The sequence below is a fragment of the Mobula birostris genome, chromosome 1, assembly GCF_030028105.1.
Source record: "Mobula birostris isolate sMobBir1 chromosome 1, sMobBir1.hap1, whole genome shotgun sequence".
Taxonomy (NCBI): Eukaryota; Metazoa; Chordata; class Chondrichthyes; order Myliobatiformes; family Myliobatidae; genus Mobula; species Mobula birostris.
In genome coordinates, this window is record NC_092370.1 from 251,800,296 (window position 1) to 251,819,073 (window position 18,778).

The 18,778-nt window shown below is 43.7% G+C and overlaps 1 protein-coding gene and 1 long non-coding RNA gene across 6 annotated transcripts in view; one reads left to right on the forward strand and one right to left on the reverse strand.

Moving 5' to 3' along the window:
- Nucleotides 1-1,462: 1,462 nt before the first annotated feature.
- itpk1a (inositol-tetrakisphosphate 1-kinase a) overlaps nucleotides 1,463-18,778 on the forward strand; it is a 308,158-nt gene continuing 290,842 nt past the window's right edge. The window contains exons 1-2 of one of the 5 annotated variants that reach the window (XM_072274778.1): nucleotides 1,463-1,534; nucleotides 5,292-5,441. In XM_072274778.1, coding sequence (XP_072130879.1) covers nucleotides 1,494-1,534; nucleotides 5,292-5,441 — 191 coding nt within the window. In that variant the 5' untranslated portion in view covers nucleotides 1,463-1,493. Of the gene's footprint in view, nucleotides 1,535-4,692; nucleotides 5,010-5,040; nucleotides 5,132-5,291; nucleotides 5,442-18,778 lie in introns of those variants that run through there. The other 4 variants (XM_072274786.1, XM_072274785.1, XM_072274800.1 and 1 more) reach the window with 4 other exon arrangements.
- LOC140187091 (uncharacterized) lies at nucleotides 2,380-4,140 on the reverse strand. The gene is made up of 3 exons (XR_011883001.1): nucleotides 3,906-4,140; nucleotides 3,290-3,391; nucleotides 2,380-2,794 (listed from the first exon to the last, which is right to left on the reverse strand). It is a non-coding gene; the product is annotated as an uncharacterized lncRNA (long non-coding RNA).

Genomic DNA, 18,778 nt, shown 5'->3' on the forward strand with positions numbered 1-18,778 from the left:
CAGGACTAACTGAAGGAAGAGCTAGTAAGAGATTTGAAAGTGGGAGAGGGAGGGGGAGATCCAAAATGATAAGAGAAGACAGGAGGGGGAGGGATGGAGACAAGAGCTGGACGGGTGATTGACAAAAGGGATATGAGAGGATCATGGGACAGGAGGCCTGGGGAGAAAGAAAAGGGGGAGGGGGGGAAAAACCTAGAGGATGAGCAAGGGGTATAGTGAGAGGGACAGAGGGAGAAAAAGGAGAGAGAGAGAGAAAGAATGTGTGTATATAAATAAATAACGGATGGGGTACGAGGGGGAGGTGGGGCATTAGCAGAAGTTAGAGAAGTCAATGTTCATGCCATCAGGTTGGAGGCTACCTAGACGGAATATAAGGTGTTGTTCCTCCAACCTGAGTGTGGCTTCATCTTTAAAGTAGAGGAGGCCGTGGATAGACATGTCAGAATGGGAATGGGATGTGGAATTAAAATGTGTGGCCACTGGGAGATCCTGCTTTCTCTGGCGGACAGAGCGTAGGTGTTCAGCAAAGCGGTCTCCCAGTCTGCGTCGGGTCTCGCCAATATATAGAAGGCCACATCAGGAGCACCGGACGCAGTATATCACCCCAGCCGACTCACAGGTGAGAAGTGTCGCCTCACCTGGAAGGACTGTTTGGGGCCCTGAATGGTGGTAAGGGAGGAAGTGTAAGGGCATGTGTAGCATTTGTTCCGCTTACAAGGATAAGTGCCAGGAGGGAAATCAGTGGGGAGGGATGGGGAGGGGTGGACGAATGGACAAGGGAGTCGCGTAGGGAGCGATCACTGCGGAAAGCAGAGTGAGGGGAGGAGGGATAGATGTGCTTAGTGGTGGGATCCCGTTGGAGGTGGTGGAAGTTACGGAGAATAATATGTTGGACCCGGAGGCTGGTGGGGTGGTAGGTGAGGACCAGGGGAACCATATTCCTAGTGGTGGCGGGAGGATGGGGTAAAAGCAGATGTGCGTGAAATGGGGGAGATGCGTTTGAGAGCAGAGTTGATGGTGGAGGAAGGGAAGCCCCTTTCTTTAAAAAAGGAGGACATCTCCTTCGTCCTGGAATGAAAAGCCTCATCCTGAGAGCAGATGCGGCGGAGACGGAGGAATTGCGAGAAGGGGATGGCATTTTTGCAAGAGACAGGATGAGAAGAAGAATAGTCCAGATAGCTGTGAGAGTCAGAAAAATATGTTGGACCCGGAGGAAATTATTGTTATTTCAACTTTACGTGAAGGACGTGCTTTGTCTTGGCCTAATATTTTATTTAAATCGGTGCTCTGCACTCAGTATTGTCTACGTTTCCTTTACTGACCAGGAGTGACCATTTTTATAATTACTTTAATGATTTATCCCCAGGAATAACCTCCACTTTGATCAACGTGGGGCTCTAATCCACAAACGTCAACAGTTACGCAAAAGTCGCTGTCCAATAAATTCTCTACTTAAAAAAAACAATCCCAGTGAGGGACGCGCTGGCCGACAAATGCAACTTTTGTGGTGGAAAAAAGAAAGTTCTGGCTTCCAGTAAGTTTGTAAACCTCCCAATGTTTGTCTCTGTTGTAACTGTTCGGAGCCTTTCGAATTAGATAACGTTTCGATTCAGCAGTCTGTTCACTTGGAGCAGATTACGAGGGCAGGATGTGCCGGAGAATTCCGCGGCTGAAGCGTAATGCTGGAATATTTGTATTGATAGATTTTTCCAAATTCTCCTGAAGATCGGCTTCACTCACTGATGAACTGAGAAGTGAGACCGAGGGCAAAACACCAAAAGTAATTGGTATTCAGCCAGAGCAGCCCGAATTTCCCTTCACATACAGAGCGAAGGCGTTGTCTGTTTCGCAGGGCGTTATTGCTATCTCGGGATGCCCAGTAAATAGTTCAGTGCTTTGTAGAGAGATTGTTGATAACATATTACATTTTGGTAGCTTTGGTTACATAAATGTTATAAAGTAAATCGACATTTTTTTATATTTCCTCCAGTCCGCCAATCCATTTTAGACAAGTTATTTATTAACATTCGTTATTTAACACCGTTATTTAAGTGCTTAAAAATGTCGAGTCTAGATTTCCTATATATATCAACAGAAAACTGAAATCTAATGCAGCACTTCAATAGACTATACATTGTAATTTCAATAAGCTATACATTGCAACTTCAATAAGCTACACATTGTAACTTCAATAACTATCCATTGCTCAATGAAGACGCAGAGTTTTAGGAACAGCTTCTTCCCCTCCACCATCAGATTTCTGAATGGACAATGAACCCGTGTACAATACCTCATTATTTTTGGCTTTCCTTTGTTAGTACTTATTTAATATATTTTATATCTTATCTCCCTCTCTCTCTCACACACACACCCACACACATATGTATAGAAATTTATATTTTATTGTTTTGCAATGTATTGCTGCCGCATATCAACAGATTTCATGACAAATGCCATTGATATTAAACCTGATTTAGATCTTCAGGAGTTAGATTTAGAAATGCGATAATTTTACCTGGAGGTGCAAAGTTTGAATTTCATACACTGCTGTAATGAGAAGACGGTTTTGTGTTTATACAGTAATTTCAGTCCCGATTTTTTTCTTACAGTCAGTGTAACTGTGCACTCAATATTGTGTTGGAAATTCTGCAATTAATTTGCACATTGCAAGTTCCTACAGGCAACAAGGTGGCAATATTGGCGGAAGTAGGTGATAAGTCCTCTCTTTAGCTCAGGCCCCATTGCTTAATGGTATTGGTCCATGGCATCGACAGTTTGGGAATCCCTGCCTTAGCTGCAAGTGAAGCAGGAATGTAAAAGATTTGGCTTAAATCTAGTATACCCAAGATTGCTTTATGTTATTTCCAGTACACAATTGTAAAGAAAAATGAAATAATTGTTACTATGGATTCAATGCAGTGCAAAATAAAACAAGATAACACAGTAATAAAAACACAGTAAATGTTAATACATACGATATCTCATACATAAACGTTGATTGTGTACATAAAGTGACGCTAGGCATAGAAGTGGCCAAACCTAGTTACTGAGCTCAGATTCGATAATACTCTACATCAGTTTTTATATTCTCTTGATCTTTTCTATAAATGGCCGTTTGTAGACCTCTTAAACTGATTCAGCTTTCGTTATTCTCAAAGCAACTTTTTAACATCCTCTGTGGAAAATGACAATAGGTAGGATCTGGTGCATACTGGGCTTGAACTAGTGTTCTAGACTACTGGTCATAAGACCATAGAAGTAGAATGGTTTCTATGCGTGACAATATCACCTTAAGCCTGAACTTCTCCGTTGCCCGCCCTTCCAGTTGTCTTCTCTCACGTCCACTTGCGAAGAGCAGAAATCCTTCCTTTGACGAGTTGTCGTCATCATCCTGCACAATTCCCAGACATTGCAATCAGCCACCCATTCAGTTTAATACCTAAAACTACAGGGGATGCAGCATCGATTAACACTTTTAAATGTCAGCTCAAAACCTATTCCTTTAATCTTGCTTTTAACCAACATTCTTAAATATTTTATTTTCATGTTTGCACTTTATCCCATTGTAAATCATTTTGAACTACATCATCTGTATGAAAGTGCTCTATAAATAAGTTATTATCATTATTAGTTCTCCCTCGGGTTGAAAACGGTTGTTCTTGCCCGCTCTCCGGCCCCAATCAGAGTCGTGACTGTCTCAGAACCGAGTTCTTATCCCCAGATGGGCGTTAGTTCCTTATTCCTCTTCTGCAACTTGGACATTTTCTTCAAGGGTTTTGTGGAGTTACTCGGTTTCGCCAAACAGACTGATTTTATCTGATATCAGGTAGTACATGTGAGAAGCTTAACCCATGTCCCGTGCTTTCACAGATCCTTATTCTAATATAAAAAGTAGTAACACTCACAAAATGTCGGAGGAACTCAGCAGGTCACTTAGTATCTCTGGAAATGGAGTTGACGGTTGGGGCCGAGTAACTTCATCAGGACTGGAAAGGAAGGGGGTAGGTGCCCGAACGAAAATGGGGGGAGGAGGGCAAGCCCGGTGAAGGGTTTCGGCCAGCCCGAGAGTCAACTGCGCATTTTCCCGTCCATAAATGCTGCTCGACCTGCTGGGTTGCTCCAGCATTTTGTGTGCGTTACTAGGGATTTCCAGCATCTGCAGAATCTCTTGTGATTATTCCAATATACTTTTTTTTTGAGTATGTTAACACCCACTTATCTGATTTTTAATGTAGGAGGTTACATTAGCTAAAGTTCGTTATTGGACGAATCGAGAACAAGTGTCATGTACTGTAAATACAGTACTTTTTTGGTGAGCAACGTCGTTAGAATGGAGACCCTATACCATTTAAATTAGTATTATAGAAAAAATAATATGTTACCCAAATGGCAGTAGTTTCTAAGAATATAGCTAGTTGTTCGTTTTCAATAATAAACAAATGCATACGTTTTATATATCTGTACATCAAATGCAGAGATATAATAATAATTACTTGAATTTTTGACTACATAACCAGGAGCAGAAATGCAGTAACTTATAGATTTGAGATGGTATTGCAGAGTAGTGTCGAGACTGGAATGCGCCGGGTTAACTGGATGTTTGGGGCGGCGGGCTACGGCCAGACCGGACCCCTTTAAGGGGCGGGGGCGGGGGGACGGCCGAGCGGCGGCTCGGAGCGCCCCCTGTCGCCGCTGCCGCTTTTTATTTCCCTTTCCCCGCTGCCGAGCCGAGCCGAGCCGCTGATCTCAATGGTTGGGGGTGGAGGCTAGATTCTGGCGGCAGGCGACTGCTGGTCTCTCTCTGGCCCTGCTTCCCTGCCTGGTGTGTGTGCGGCCGAAGGCTCGGCTGGCTGCCGGCTGGCACTGCGCTGAAGGCAGCCCGCGGTGTGTGGGCCGAACCGGACGGGGACTCGGTGCGGAGCCGAGAGACGCCTGGCTCAAAAGCTCCAGCAGCGATAGCAGCGCGTACTCCTGGGTTTGTGATGAGCCCGCACTCGGCATCGATTTAGGTTTTTATATTTTGCCTGCTTTTTAAAAAAAAATGTATTTCCTGGATTTGCTATCGTGGATCGGAAGAAAAATGTAAATGCATAGGCGCTCTTGTTCAACACTGCAAGCAGAGGATGTAAATGTAATGTTGCTTTTAAAATGAAAGAAAGGGTTAATGTTTTCTGGCTGCACGGTTACATTTAACCATTTGGCTTAATTCATCTTCTCTCTTCCTCCCCCCCCCCATTCCTTCCTCCCCCCCCATTCCACCCCTTCCCTCCCGTTAACCCATTCATTTGCAGGTCTGCTAACCTACACACAGTTTCGATTTTACTTCCGCACTTGTCCGCCTTGAAGATGCAGACCTGGCTGAGAGGGAAGCGAGTCGGGTACTGGCTGAGCGAGAAGAAGATCAAAAAGCTGAATTTCCAGGCCTTCGCGGATCTCTGCAGGTAAACACAGGACACCACCCCCCTCCCTTTAGTTCTTTTATTTTGTCAGCGTTTGAAATGAATCGGTTGGGGCAGGGCTGGGGGATGGCGAGCAGGAAATAACGCCTGCTTGATTAAGGCAGGCTTTGAGTACTCCCATGTGCAAGCCAGCCCAGCCTTAAAGAGGGAAGGGGGGCAGAGAGAGTCGGCACTAATCCTTAATCCTCCGGACGGCGGCTACATTCGCGGCGCGGGTTACAGGCTGCGTTTGTTACACGCTAATCCCTCTGCTCACATACTTGAAAAAAAACACGAAGATTTGGATCAAAAGACATGCGTTTGAGCAATTGTAGAATATTGCCTTCCCCCTTCTCTCTTTCCTCTTCCCGCCACCACGGTGTTTTGAAAATCGCGGTGGAAGAGGACAGTTCTTTTCTGATGGAAGTTGCTTTTTAAGGGGAGTGGAGAAAGTGGCTCTGAACGAGTTCGGGGTGGGTGGGTGAGAGAGAGCCAATGGCCGAGTTAGTACCTAGTGCTGCGCCTTCCTTTTATAGTGAGCCTCAATGATTGTGCTAAAGAGGCGGAGGGATCTCCGTGTTGGTTAAAACATGAAGCATTGCTGCTTTAGAACCTAAATCAGAAGTTAATGTGCTGCCACAGACGGAAGAGTTGTTGCAGATGCTGAAAAATTATTTTCCCCTTCCCCATTTCAGTTTCCCACTCTGGGCCCCTTACCTTTTCTGTTCACCTACCCATCACCTCCCCGTGCCCCACTCTCCTTCCCTTTTCCCCATGGTCCCCTCTCCTATCCTATTTCTCTAGCCCTTTATCTTTCCTTTCCACCTATCACCTCCCAGCCTGGTACTTCACTCCCCTTCCCCCACTCACCTGGCTTCACCTATCACCTTCCAGCTTGTCCTCTTTCCCCTCCCCCCACCTCCCCACCTTTTTTCTGGCATCTCCCCCCCCCCCACAGTTCCGATGAATTGTCTCGGCCTGAAACGTTGACTGTTTACTCTTTCCCATAGATGCTGCTTAACCTACTGAGTTCCTCCAACATTGTGTGTGTGTGTGTTGTGGCTGCTGCTCTGGATTTCCAGCATCTGCACAATCTCTTAGGTTTGTGTTCTGCCATATAAAGTCGGCCTGCTGAGTAGCTGTGTTTCTTGTAAATAGCTCCTTATTTAATTCTGTGCTTGGCCCCTCATCTGCATACTTCTACTATAATGCACTTCAAGCCCCATTTATTAAGTTTGCCAATCAATAACAATAAGAGCTAGATTGGACTAGTTTACAATCTTTGATGCAAATCTTTGGTACATGACTTGGTCTGAAGTTGATGTTGGCAGTCTTTTGAAACTGGTCTTGTGTTTTGAATTGTATTGGAGGGGTATGTTTTCTATGAACTGTATACTTACCCCAAGCAGTAAGGCTGATCAGCAATTTTCCTCCACCAATTAACTCGCCCCTCCATCATTTCCTGTCAGTCAGTTTGCATTCAGACTCTCCTGTGCCTAATGGCACTTTATGGACACAATCAATCAATGTATGGAAGTCTTATTATCTATTGTGTATGATTTCATTGTTGTGGTTTGGTACTGTATCAGATCTGGAGTAATGAGTGTTTCATTCTTTTTTAACTTGTGTACTGGAAATGACATTAAACAATCTGGAGTAGAATAGATGAACTTCACAAATATTCCCCAGACTTGTGACTACATTCATGGGGGTGGCATCGATTTGGGGTGGACTATTGACAGATGCAGTGTCAGCCCTCTCAATGGCCTCAAATAAAAATCTGTGTATTTAAATTGAACAATAAAGCAGGAGATGGAGAAATAAAGCAGTAAGTACCAGAAGTAATCATCAGGTCAGGCAGTATCTGTGGAAAGAGAAACTGACGTAATGATTTGGGTCAAAGACGCTTTGTTGTAAAATGCAAGCTACCACCCTTGTTTCTGCTGCCTCAGGTACTGCCAGACCTGCTGGGGTTTGTCTGCAGTTCCTGTTTTTATTTCAGACTTTCAGCTTTTGTCGGCTGATCATGGAAGTGTAAGATAATTGCACATCTGATTTTATTTCATTTTCAGCACAGTACACAGTGGTACTTATTGCAATTGGAGCCATAATTTTTACCTTTTTCAATGTTTTTCTCAAAGGCCGAGTTAGTTGGGAGTTTTAATAAAGACCATAAGACATTGGAGCAGAATTAGGCCATTCTGCCCATCCAGTTTGCTCCACCATTCCATCATGGCTGACTTATTATCCCTCTCAACTCCATTCTCTTGCCTTCCGCCCGTAACCTTTGACACCCTGACCAATAAGACCAGAAGATGTAGGGGCAGAATTAGGCCATTCATACTGTTGAGTCTGTTCTGATGCAATAAGACAGATATTGCTGGAAATAGTCAGCAGGTCAGGTAGCTTCAGTGGAGAGAGAACATTCTCAAAGATCAAAGTAAATTTATAATCAAAGTACATATATGTCACCATATAGAACCCTGAGATATGTTTTCTCATGGGTATTATCAATAACCATAATGTAATCAATAAGAGACCAACAGGGCAGCCAAACGATCAGTGTGCAAAAGACTGTGTAAATACAAAAGAGAAACAAATAATATTAATAATAAATAAACAATGAATATTGAGAACATGAGAAAGAATCCAGCTTTTACAGGAGGTTACCTTTTGGTGCATTGTAACAAATGTGCTTTTGACTTGGAGAATTGCGAGGAAAAAGAAATTTGCGGTTCACAGAACCTGGCCTGAAGAGGATGTCATTCTGGAGGTTTGAAATCATGATCACAGGAATTTATTTATTTCGAGATGCCTTGCGGCCCTTCAAGCTGCACCACCCAGCAACTCCTCTGTTTAACCCCAGCCTAACCATGGGACAGTTTACAAAGACCGATTAACCTACTAACTGGTTAGTTTTTGGAGTGTGGGTGGAAACTGGAGCACCCTGGAGGAAGCCCACGTGGTCTCGGGGAGAATTTTCAAACTCCTTCCAGCTGGAGCCGGGGTTAAACTCTGAACCCTGATGCCCAGAGTTGTAATAGTGTCACACTATCTGCTGTGCTACTGCAGTGCCCCCAGTGTGTTTCTTAGATGGGACAAATGTAAGTTACTGACAAGGGTTGTTATTAAAGAATTAAAGAGACTACTGCTTATGTAGCTCCTCTTACCCCATTTTCAATATCTCAATGTGCTTTGTGATATGTAAATGAATTATGATTGTACCTTAAGCTCCACTGTTAAAGGAAGTAATCTGCTAGTATTTATTTCCAACCTAAAATGTGAAGAATGATCTTAAAATCCTGCGGAAAATCTCAAGCCTTTTGAAAGAAGTCCAGGGCAATACATTTTACCATTCTGAATAAAGAACCTTTAAACACCCTAGTTAATTTATCAGTTTGTTCAAATGTTATATAATGAACATTTACGACATCTTCAACACTTTCCAGGATTTATTATAGTAAACTAGCCTGCTGTTAGCATGGATCTGTCATGGAGTTACAAGTTTTGGCGACGTGTAATGCCTGAGGTCGGAATATCCATGGACTAGGCAATGAATGAATGAATGCATTTTCTCCTGAGGGGCAAATTGATGTGGATTTCAAGGAAGAGTGAAGTCTTTGTCAGATTAGAATGGGAGTCATTTGAAAGTGTAATCAGGATAAAGAACCATTGGTTCTTCCAGGTCCAATACTCTGACACACTCCTGCTTCTTGATCTCCGTCATGATGCCCAACTCGAGTAAGGTTATTAGTTTTGTGAGTTCTGGGATGGCGGCGCGACGCAGCTCGCAGCAGCCACTCCGGTGGTGATGTCTGTTATTTGCCCAGTAGGATGCCGTGCACAATCCTGATTTGATGGAGACGGATGGGAGAGCATGGAGGAACATCTGGTGAAACTTCTGAAATGCCTGCTTCGCTGCTGCTGCTACTGTGTGGTCCAGAATCTCCTGAGGAGAAGGCCCCGAGTCCTTGGCTTTGCTTGTTGCTCGGCGGCCGGGGCGGGGTCGAAGCGCTCGGCAGAGGATGGTGCTTGGAGAGGCTGTGTCGGAGGGGCTGGTCGGAGGCTCGAAGTTTTCAGATGGACTCAGAGACTGCTGCGGTCGGGTGCTTCCAATGGTATTGCATTGAGTGCTTCCAATGGTGCGAGTTGGCGGCGCTTGGAGGTTCACAGCGGGGAGAGTCTGTTATAATTATGTGGTTTTGTCAGATTTAGTCTTGGTTTGTCCTGTGTTTTTTCTTGTGATATCATTCTGGAGGAACGTTGTATCATTTTTTAATGCATGCATTTCTAAATGACAATAAACGAAAACTGAACTGAAGTAGTGAAATTTGTTGCAACAATACAGTACAAAGACAAAATTATTACAAAATAGTGCAATGAAGGGTGAATAACGAGGTAGTGTTCATGGACAATTTAGAAATCTGATGGCAGAGGGGAAGAAGCTGTTCCAGAAATGTTGAGAGTGTGTCTTCAGACTTCTGTACCTCCTTCCTGATGGTAACGATAAGAAGAGGGCATGTCCCAGTTGGCGAAGGTTTTTAATGACCGATGTTGCCTTTTGAAGATGTCCTCTGGTGAAGAGGGTTGTGCCTGTGATCGAGCTGGCTGAGTCTACAGCCCTCTGCAGACTCTTGCAATCCTGTGGATTGCGTTCTGCATATCAGGCTGTGATGCAACCAAGCAGAATGCTTGCCACTGTAGAAATTTGCCTTTGGTGACATAGCAAATCTGCTCAAAGCCCTAATGAAGTAGAGCTGCTGAAATGGGTGACAGATTAGGAGCGTGGGTGGTAGATCCATTGATTTTATTTTCTTTCTCCTCCAGTGTCAAAGAATTATCTGCTTTGAGTGCTGAGTTGGGCGTTCCAATTATCCGCAGTGCTGTTTGTAAAGAACTTTCTCCTCTTGTTCTGAATGACTGATCCCCTATCCTGGAATTTGCCCACTGGTTCTTGACTTTGTGTCTAGAAGAAATAAACGCTTAGCCTCCAATCCCACTTGGCAAACAGATACCTCAATACAATTGCGTCCCTGCTAAACACCACTGCATATAGGGCAAATAAGATATGTAAGACGATGAGAGGCATTGATCGTGTGGATAGTCAGAGGCTCTTTCCCAGGGTTGAAATGGCTAACAAGAGAGGACACAGGTTTAAGGTGCTTGGAAGTAGATACAGAGGAGATATCAGGGTAAGTTTTTTATGTAGAGAGTGGGGAGTGCATGGAATGGGCTGCCGGCGACGGTGGTGGAGTTGGATACAATAGGGTCTTGTAAGAGAATCCTGGATAGGTATGTGGAGCTGAGAAACAGAGGGTTATGGGTAACCCTAGGTAATTTCTAAAGTAAGTACATGTTTGGCAAAGCATTGTGGGCTGAAGGGCCTGTATTGTGCTGTAGTTTTTCTATGTTTCCGTTTATAAATAGGTTTTGGATGTTTTAGAGTGTTCAAGGTGTGGTCTAAGTGGAAGTTGTATATTTGATTTTGTGAACTGAGGCAAAGATGTTTTTATTGTGGCAACTTAAGGGTGCCACGGTAGTATAGCGGTTAGTGTGAGCTATTACAGCTCAGGGCGTTGGAGTTCAGAATTTAATTCCGATGCTGTTTGAAAGCTTATTTTCCCTCTCCGTGAACATGTGGGTTTCCTCCAGGTGTTCTGGTCGCCTCTCACAGTCCAAGAACATACCAGTTGGCAGGTTAATTGGTCATTGTAAATTGCTCTGTGATTGGGTTAGGGTTAAATGAGTGGGTCGCTGGGTAGTGCAGCTCATTGGGCTGGAAGAGCCTGTTCCACGCTGTATCTCAAAATCAAATATTGGTTTTGGTTCATTGGAGGATTTTGTGGAGAAAGTGGGTTTGCATTTCCAGTGCTTTGTGTTATTGTATCCGGTGCTCCCAACGTGGCCTCCTCTACATCGGTGAGACCCGACACAGACTGAGGCACTGTATTGTCAAAAATCTTTGTTCTTTTTGCCGCAAAAGACAGCATCTCCCAGTGGGCACCCATTTCAATTCAGCTTCCCATTCCTGTTTCAGCAAGTCTGTCCGTGATGTCCCCTACTGTCACAGTGAGGCCAAACTCAGGCTGGAGGAGCAATGCCTCCTATTCTGTCCAAACTGATGGCATGAGCAGTGATTTCCCTCACTTGCAGAGATCTCTCTCTCCTCCCTGTGAGGTTTCAGTCTGCAACACTTTTATTCATTTGTCTGAAGGTCGAACTAAAGATGGGTCTGAATCTCAACCCTGATGATCCTCTTCGCTGTCAGGTGACTCCTGAGATGCAGATTGAGACCCACGTTGCTTTTCATTTTGATTGACTGTTGAAGTGATGTGTATTGAGGCTGATCAACACCTCCAGCCACGAACCCACCCCTCCACACCCCCAGCTATCACCACTTCATCATTTCTTGTCAGAGTCACCTTGTTACAGACACTCCTGTCCCTAGCATCACTTTGTGGACATATAATCAATCTATCTATTTATGTTTATTGTGTTCTTTATCTTGGTTTTTTTGTACTACTTCAGATCCAGAGTAACAATTATTTTATTCTCCTTTACACTTGTATAGGGGAAATGACATTAAAGAATCTTGAATCTTGAAAGCACTTCAACATGAATATAAGGAATGAAAAGCATTGGACAGTTCATTCTCGTAAATATTCATAATACAAGAATAAGATTTATTTTGTTTAAAAATAAAGAATGCACTTCAACATAGTTTGGATAGCTTTACCTTGAGCTTAAAAGGATCCCCAACCTGGGGTTCATGAACCCCTTGCTTAAAGGTATTGCTTCATGGCATAAAAAATGTTGGGGACCCCTGCTCTTCGCACTGACCTGCCGCTGCTATTGTACCTCGGTACATGTGACAATAGCAACTTAAACCAATGCTAAACCTGGGTGAGGCCTGCAAATACACGGAGCTGAGTATTTCAATATTTACTCCTCTCTAAGTATAGTGCTTTATGGTTAATTGGGGTACATTGGGACCACTATATTTTGGCCCAATTAAGCAGCTGCCCCAATTAGTCAAATTTTCATGGACATAGATAAAAAGGTATAAAAAAGACAAACTACCATTTAACTGAGTAAAAAAAATACATACAGAATAAGTTGGAACACTACCAAAACTATAACAGCACTAGAAAATTGTGTATTAGTTGCAAATAGTTATCGGTGGAGGAATTATTTCAGTGTACACTGCTGTGTTTTGATTGGCTGTAAATGAACAAAATCAGTGCAGACACCTAGTGCAGATGATGGACTGCTTTCATACAATGCTATTGATGATTGCATCCTCCAAATCTTCATTTTCATTGTAACATTTAAGATGATTGTCATTGCCTTCAAATTCTTCATAGTACCTAACTTGTTGAAGTAATGAAACCATTTCATTTTTCACTCCCAACCGTTTCTGGCATCGCCAAGCTTGAATGCTTGAAACCGCAGTGAAGCAAAGCAGTTCTGAATTGTCTTATTGCTTATTTCTCACCAACTGCTTTTTGAACACAAGTATCGTCAGTTGCGTGTACTTAAAAAATGATTGCTGTAAGGATGGTGTAGTGTCGAATGGCCACCACAAATGCACATGACTGATGCTAGTTTAAAAACCGTTTAGCAACAGTCTCCTGTCCCAATTAGGCAGCACAGTGTCCTAAATAAATAAAGGGAATCCTGGCTATTTTCTCAATTAGGTTTTGTTCTTTAAGAGTTGTCCCAAATAAGCAGCTGCCCTGATGAACCAATGGCCCAATTAACCAGAATCCATTGTAATTAATTATGATGAATTGGTTCAGAATCAAATGCAAATCCCTGGAGCAGTGTTGTATACTTACAGCAAAGGAAGAGGCCATTTGGTCAGCTCACTGCAATTCCAGTTCCTCACTAATTTTCGCTGTAACCATTTGTCCCCAAGGTTTCTTCTGTTCCGAACCCACCTCAGTTGAAGCAATTTACGGTGGCTAGTTAGCCAGTCAGTCAGTGTGCCTTTGGCATGATGGGGGTGGGGGGTGAAGAACCAGAATATCCGGAGAAGACTAACGTGGTGAAGGGTGAAGTGCAGACTGCGTAGAGAACGTGGGAGGTCAGAAAGCCTGGTCACTGGAGCTTTACGAGTTACGTCACAGTGCTACCCTGGGGAGGGAAGAAATCAGAATCGGGTTTAATAGTGTGCCATCTATTGTGAAATGTCATTTTGCAGAAGTAGTACATAATAAAAAAAACTATAAATCACAATAAAATGTGTCTAAAAATAACAGAGTTCAGAAAGAGAGTGAAATAGTGAGGTAGTGTTCAATGTCCGTTTAGAAATCTGATGGAGGGGGAAACTTGTGTGCCTTCAGGCTCTTGTACCTCCTTCCTGATGGTAACAATGACATGAAGGTCCTTAATGATGGATGCTGCCTTTTTGAGGCATCACCTTTTGAAGATGCCCTGGATGCTGGGGAGGCTAGTGCCCATGATGGAGCCGGCTGAGTGTGCAACTTTCGGCAGCTTTTTCCAATCCTGTGCAGTGGCCCCTCCAGGCCAGACAGTGATCCAACCAGTTAGAATGCTTTCCACAGGACAACTGTAGAACGTTGCAATATTTCTTTGGTCTTTTACTAACAAAACATGGCCCAGGATCTCCTGGCAGATGTCTGTAGTATCTGAATGATGTTGTCTGTGCAGCATCGTACTCTTTATCTCATTGTTCTTAAAAATGAGCTATCATTTTTACATTGGTTGACCCTAAGGTGCTATGTGGAATGGAGTCTTAGTTGTGTAGAATTTTCAATTTAACCTTTTGTTGCTCTCTAGTCAGCAGGCCATTGTATAAAGACACCTCCTTCCATAGACCAGTACAACACAGGGACAGATCTATCAGCACATGATGGCTGTGCAAAACCCATTTGCCTGCACATGATGCATCTCCCTCTATTCCCTGTCTGTTCATGTGCCTGCAGAACACTTTCCCATCCCTTCTGGCAGTGCATTCTATGGAGGGGGAGAAAGATTAAAAGAAATTTTCTCTTTCCTCCAATCATCTTAAAGCTTTGCCCTCTATTATTTGACCCTGGGAGAAAAGGCCTATTTAACCTCTCTGTGCCTCCTGGGTCTCCTGCAGACTCTTGACACTCCAGAGAAAGATAATGAAAGTGTCCAGCCTCTCGTGTTTGCCAAACTTTTGCCCTCTCTTGTTTTTACCACATCTCTGGGAAATGAAGGGGGATCTCACTGAAACCTATCAAATGTTGAAAGGCCTGGATAAAATGGACGTGGAGAGGATGGTCTAGGACCCGAGGGCGCAGGGACAGAATAGAAGGACGTCCTTTTAGAACTGAGGAGAGGAGGAATTTCTTTAGCCAGAGGGTGGTGAATCTGTGAAACTAGTTGCCACAGGTGGCTGTGGAGACCAAGTCTTTATGGCAGAGGTTGTTCCATTCTTGATTGTTCAGGGCGTGAAGGGATACAGGGTGAAGGCAGGAGATTGGGGCTGAGGGGGAAAGCGGATCAGCCATGCTGAAATAGAGCAGACTTGATGGGCCAAATGGCCTAATTCTCCTACTACTTATGGTTTATGTCTTTAAGAAAGAAAACTGTGTATTTATCCTGTCTACGCCTGCACGATCTTATGTAGCTGCATCCAGTCACCTCTAAACTCTCCGCTCCAAGGGGTTAATCTGTAGTCTCTCCTTGCAATGTCTGGATTACATTTGTGTCTATCGTGCTGTATCCTTTGGCAGTGTCCACAGCTTCTCCAATTCTTATGTTGTCTGTAAACTATCTAATCAGCCCCTGTGCTGATGTTTGCCACTAATGGATAATCTGTGATGATAGAGAATAGAGTAAACACAGAGGGCACAATGTTCTGTAAAACCTGACTGTGAGTGATTAATGTGCAGTGTTCAGTGGGGCACATCAGGACCAGTATCTTTTGGCCCAATTAGTTTCATGGAAATAGTTTAAAAAGGTGTGTGTATGTATGTGTGTGTGTGTGATATATAAAATCTCAAACTTATCATTTAACTGAGTAACAATTTATGTATTTAAGTAAAATACAGAGCAAATTAAAACACTACCAATACTACGAAAATACTATAAAACTGTATTATTCCTAATAGTTGCTGACGGAGGAATTCATCCAGTGTACAACGCTGTGTTCTTTTGACAATGAGTGATGTTAGGTGGATGCCTTTAAATTTGGTCATGAGTGTAATTTTTTTGGCTACTGTCAAATCTTTTCGAAGCATCTTGGCAAGGGTCTGAAATTTTTATGTCAAAAAAAAACAAAAATCACTTTTTAAAAAAATTGGCGTCCATTGGCCCAAATGGATGACCATAACACAGTGGAGCAGAATTAGGCCTTTTGGGCCATCGAGTCTGCTCGGCCATTCCATCATGGCTGATTTATGATCCCTGTCAACCCCATTCTCCTGCTTTCTCCCTGTAACCTTTGATGTCCTGATTAATCAAGCACCTGTCAATGTCCACTTTAAATATACCCAGTAACTTGGCCTCCACAGACAACTGTGGCAATGAATTCCACAGATTCACCACCCTCTGGTTAAAGAAATTCCTCCTCATCTCTGTTCTAAATTGACATTTTTCAATTCTGAGGCAGTGCCCTCTGGTCCGAGACTATTCCACCATAGGGGAATCATCCTCTCCACATCCACTCTATCTGCAACTGACACTGTTTAAAAACTCAAACAGGAGAAAATCTGCAGATGCTGGAAATCCGAGCAACACACACAAAATGCTGGAGGAACTCAGCAGGCCAGGCAACATCTATGGAAAAAAGGGTATCGGCCTGAAACGTCAACTGTACATTTTTCCATAGATACTGCCTGGCCTGCTGAGTTCTTCCAGCATTTTGTGTGTATTGCTACTATTTTAAAAACTCTGAGCACAGTGTAGTGTCTAATAGCTACACATGTGCATGCAATTGAATTGTCTTTATTTCTTACATCCTTCACAATAATGAGGAGTAAAAATCTTTATGTTGTCTCTGTCTAAATGTGCAATTATAGTAATTTATAATAAATAGAACAGTCGATGTAACCTAGAAATACAGGCAAATCAGCGTGAGGTTAATCAGTCTGATGGCCTGGTGGAAGAAGCTGTCCTGGAGCCTGTTGGTCCTGGCTTTTATGCTGTGGTACTGTTTCCCGGATGGTAGCAGCCGGAGTAGATTGTGTTTGGGGTGACTCGGGTCCCCAATGATCCTACGGGCCCTTTTCTCACGCCTGTCTTTGTAAATGTCCTGAATCATGGGAAGTTCACAACTGCAGAGGCGCTGGGCTGTCCTCACCACTCTCTGCAGAGTCCTGCAGGTTGCAGCTTTCCTCAGAGACTCGGTTAGCAACATCGAGCTGAGCATAAAAGCGATTGAGCTCATCTGGGAGAGAGGCTGCGATGTTGGGAGGGACCATAACATTTGACTTTGAAGTCTGCAATGGTATGCAGCCCTCGCCACAAGTCACGTGTGCTATTCATTGTGAATCTTGACTTAATCTTGACCCTATATTGTTGTTTCACAGTCTTAATAACTTTGTGCAGATCATAGCTGCTTTTCTTGAGCTCTAGTTGATCGCCAGCGATGTGAACTCAATGTCACGCTGTAAGTGCTGCTTGTATGGAACTATTGATCCAGGGTTCCAGTTTGGGAAGATCCTGACCGACTTCTGGGGGACAACAGCATTGAAGCACTTCCGGATGAAGCATGTGATTCCATCAGTGAACTTGGAGACATCCTCATCATGGTAGACATTCCAGTCGACATCATTGAAGCAGTCCTGCAGCATGGAGGCCGATTGGTCAGACCAACAGTGGACGGTTTTAACTATGGCCACCAATTGTTTCAGCTTCTGCCTGTACGTTGGCAAAAGCAGGATCGAAGAGTGATTCGATTTTCCAGAAGCTGGGTGAAGGAGAGCTTTGTAAGCGTTGTGGAAGGGAGTGTAGCAGCGGTCAAGTGTGTTATCTCCACGTGCCCACCTGGATGTGTGACAAAACTTCAGAGAGACTTTCGTCAGCAACGCTCAATTAAAGCCACCGGCGACGATGAAGACAGTCTCTGGGTGTGCAGACTCCAGCGTGTTGATGGTCTTGTACAGTTCCTTGAGAGCCAGGTCAGTATCAGCCTGCAGTGGAATGTACACTGCTGTGATGGTAACAGCCGAGAACTCCCTACGCAGCCAGTGGGGTCTGCACAGCAGCACCAGGAGCGCCAGGTCTGGGGAACAAAAGGATTTGAGTGCATGCACATTCTGGGAGTCACACCAAGCATTGTTGACCATGAAGCATACCCCTCCTCCTTTACTCTTCCCAGCTCATTAGAAACTGTTCGGCGACAGTTTCCTATGCCAATTAAGTGATATAATGTCCCAAATAAACAAAGGGAATCTTGGCTATTTTCTTGATTAGTTTTTGCTCTTTTGGACTTGGCCTGACTAACCAATGGCCCAATGAACCAGAATCAACTGTATTTTTTTTGGATACTCGGAGTTTAGACCAGTTTAAATGAACAAAATTGGTTACAATTAAGTATCACTTATTCTGAAACAAATTGACGCTTGCATCATTTTGTTACGTGTGCATTCTTTTCAGTTTCCAAGAGCACTTGATTAAGATACAGATTGGCTATTTAGAATGGCTTCGGGACACACGTAACTGCAAGACAAAATGTGTCGGACACATTTCTCTAACTCTTCTTTTGAAAGTACTAATTCGTAACAGGCTGCAATATTGTGGGAGCTGGCTATGAGTGACAGCTGTGAGCCAAGGCTGTGTGTATTAACATGATTCTTGACACCTTGTTCATTTTCACCGTGATGGTCATAACGCATTGAATTTCTTTTACTCCCTTATCCAGACCAACAGAAATGCCCCCTCATAGCTGCCCTCCCGATGAGTAATTGGCACAGCTTTAGTGGTCGTTAACATGTAAAGGGTTTCAGTAATTATTGAGGGAGCTGAAACTCATTTACAAGTAACGCACGCAGAATGCTGGAGCAACTCAGCAGGTGGAACAGCATCCATGGAAAGGAAGAAACAGTCGGCATTTAGACAGAGACATTACATCAACACTGTATTAGGACTTTCCCCTCTTTGGCTTCCCTGTTACCAATTCTCTTCTCATCTGCCTATCACCTCCTCTTTCCCTTTCTCCCATGGTTTACTCTCCTTCTATCAGATTCTGTCTTCTTCAGCCCTTTGCCTTTTCACTTCCCACCCACCTGGCTTCACCTATCACCTTCCAGCTTGTACTCCTTCCCCTTCCACCCACCACCTTATTCTGGCTTCTTCCTTCTTCCTTTCCAGTCTGGTGAAGGGTTTCAATAGGTACACTTAAT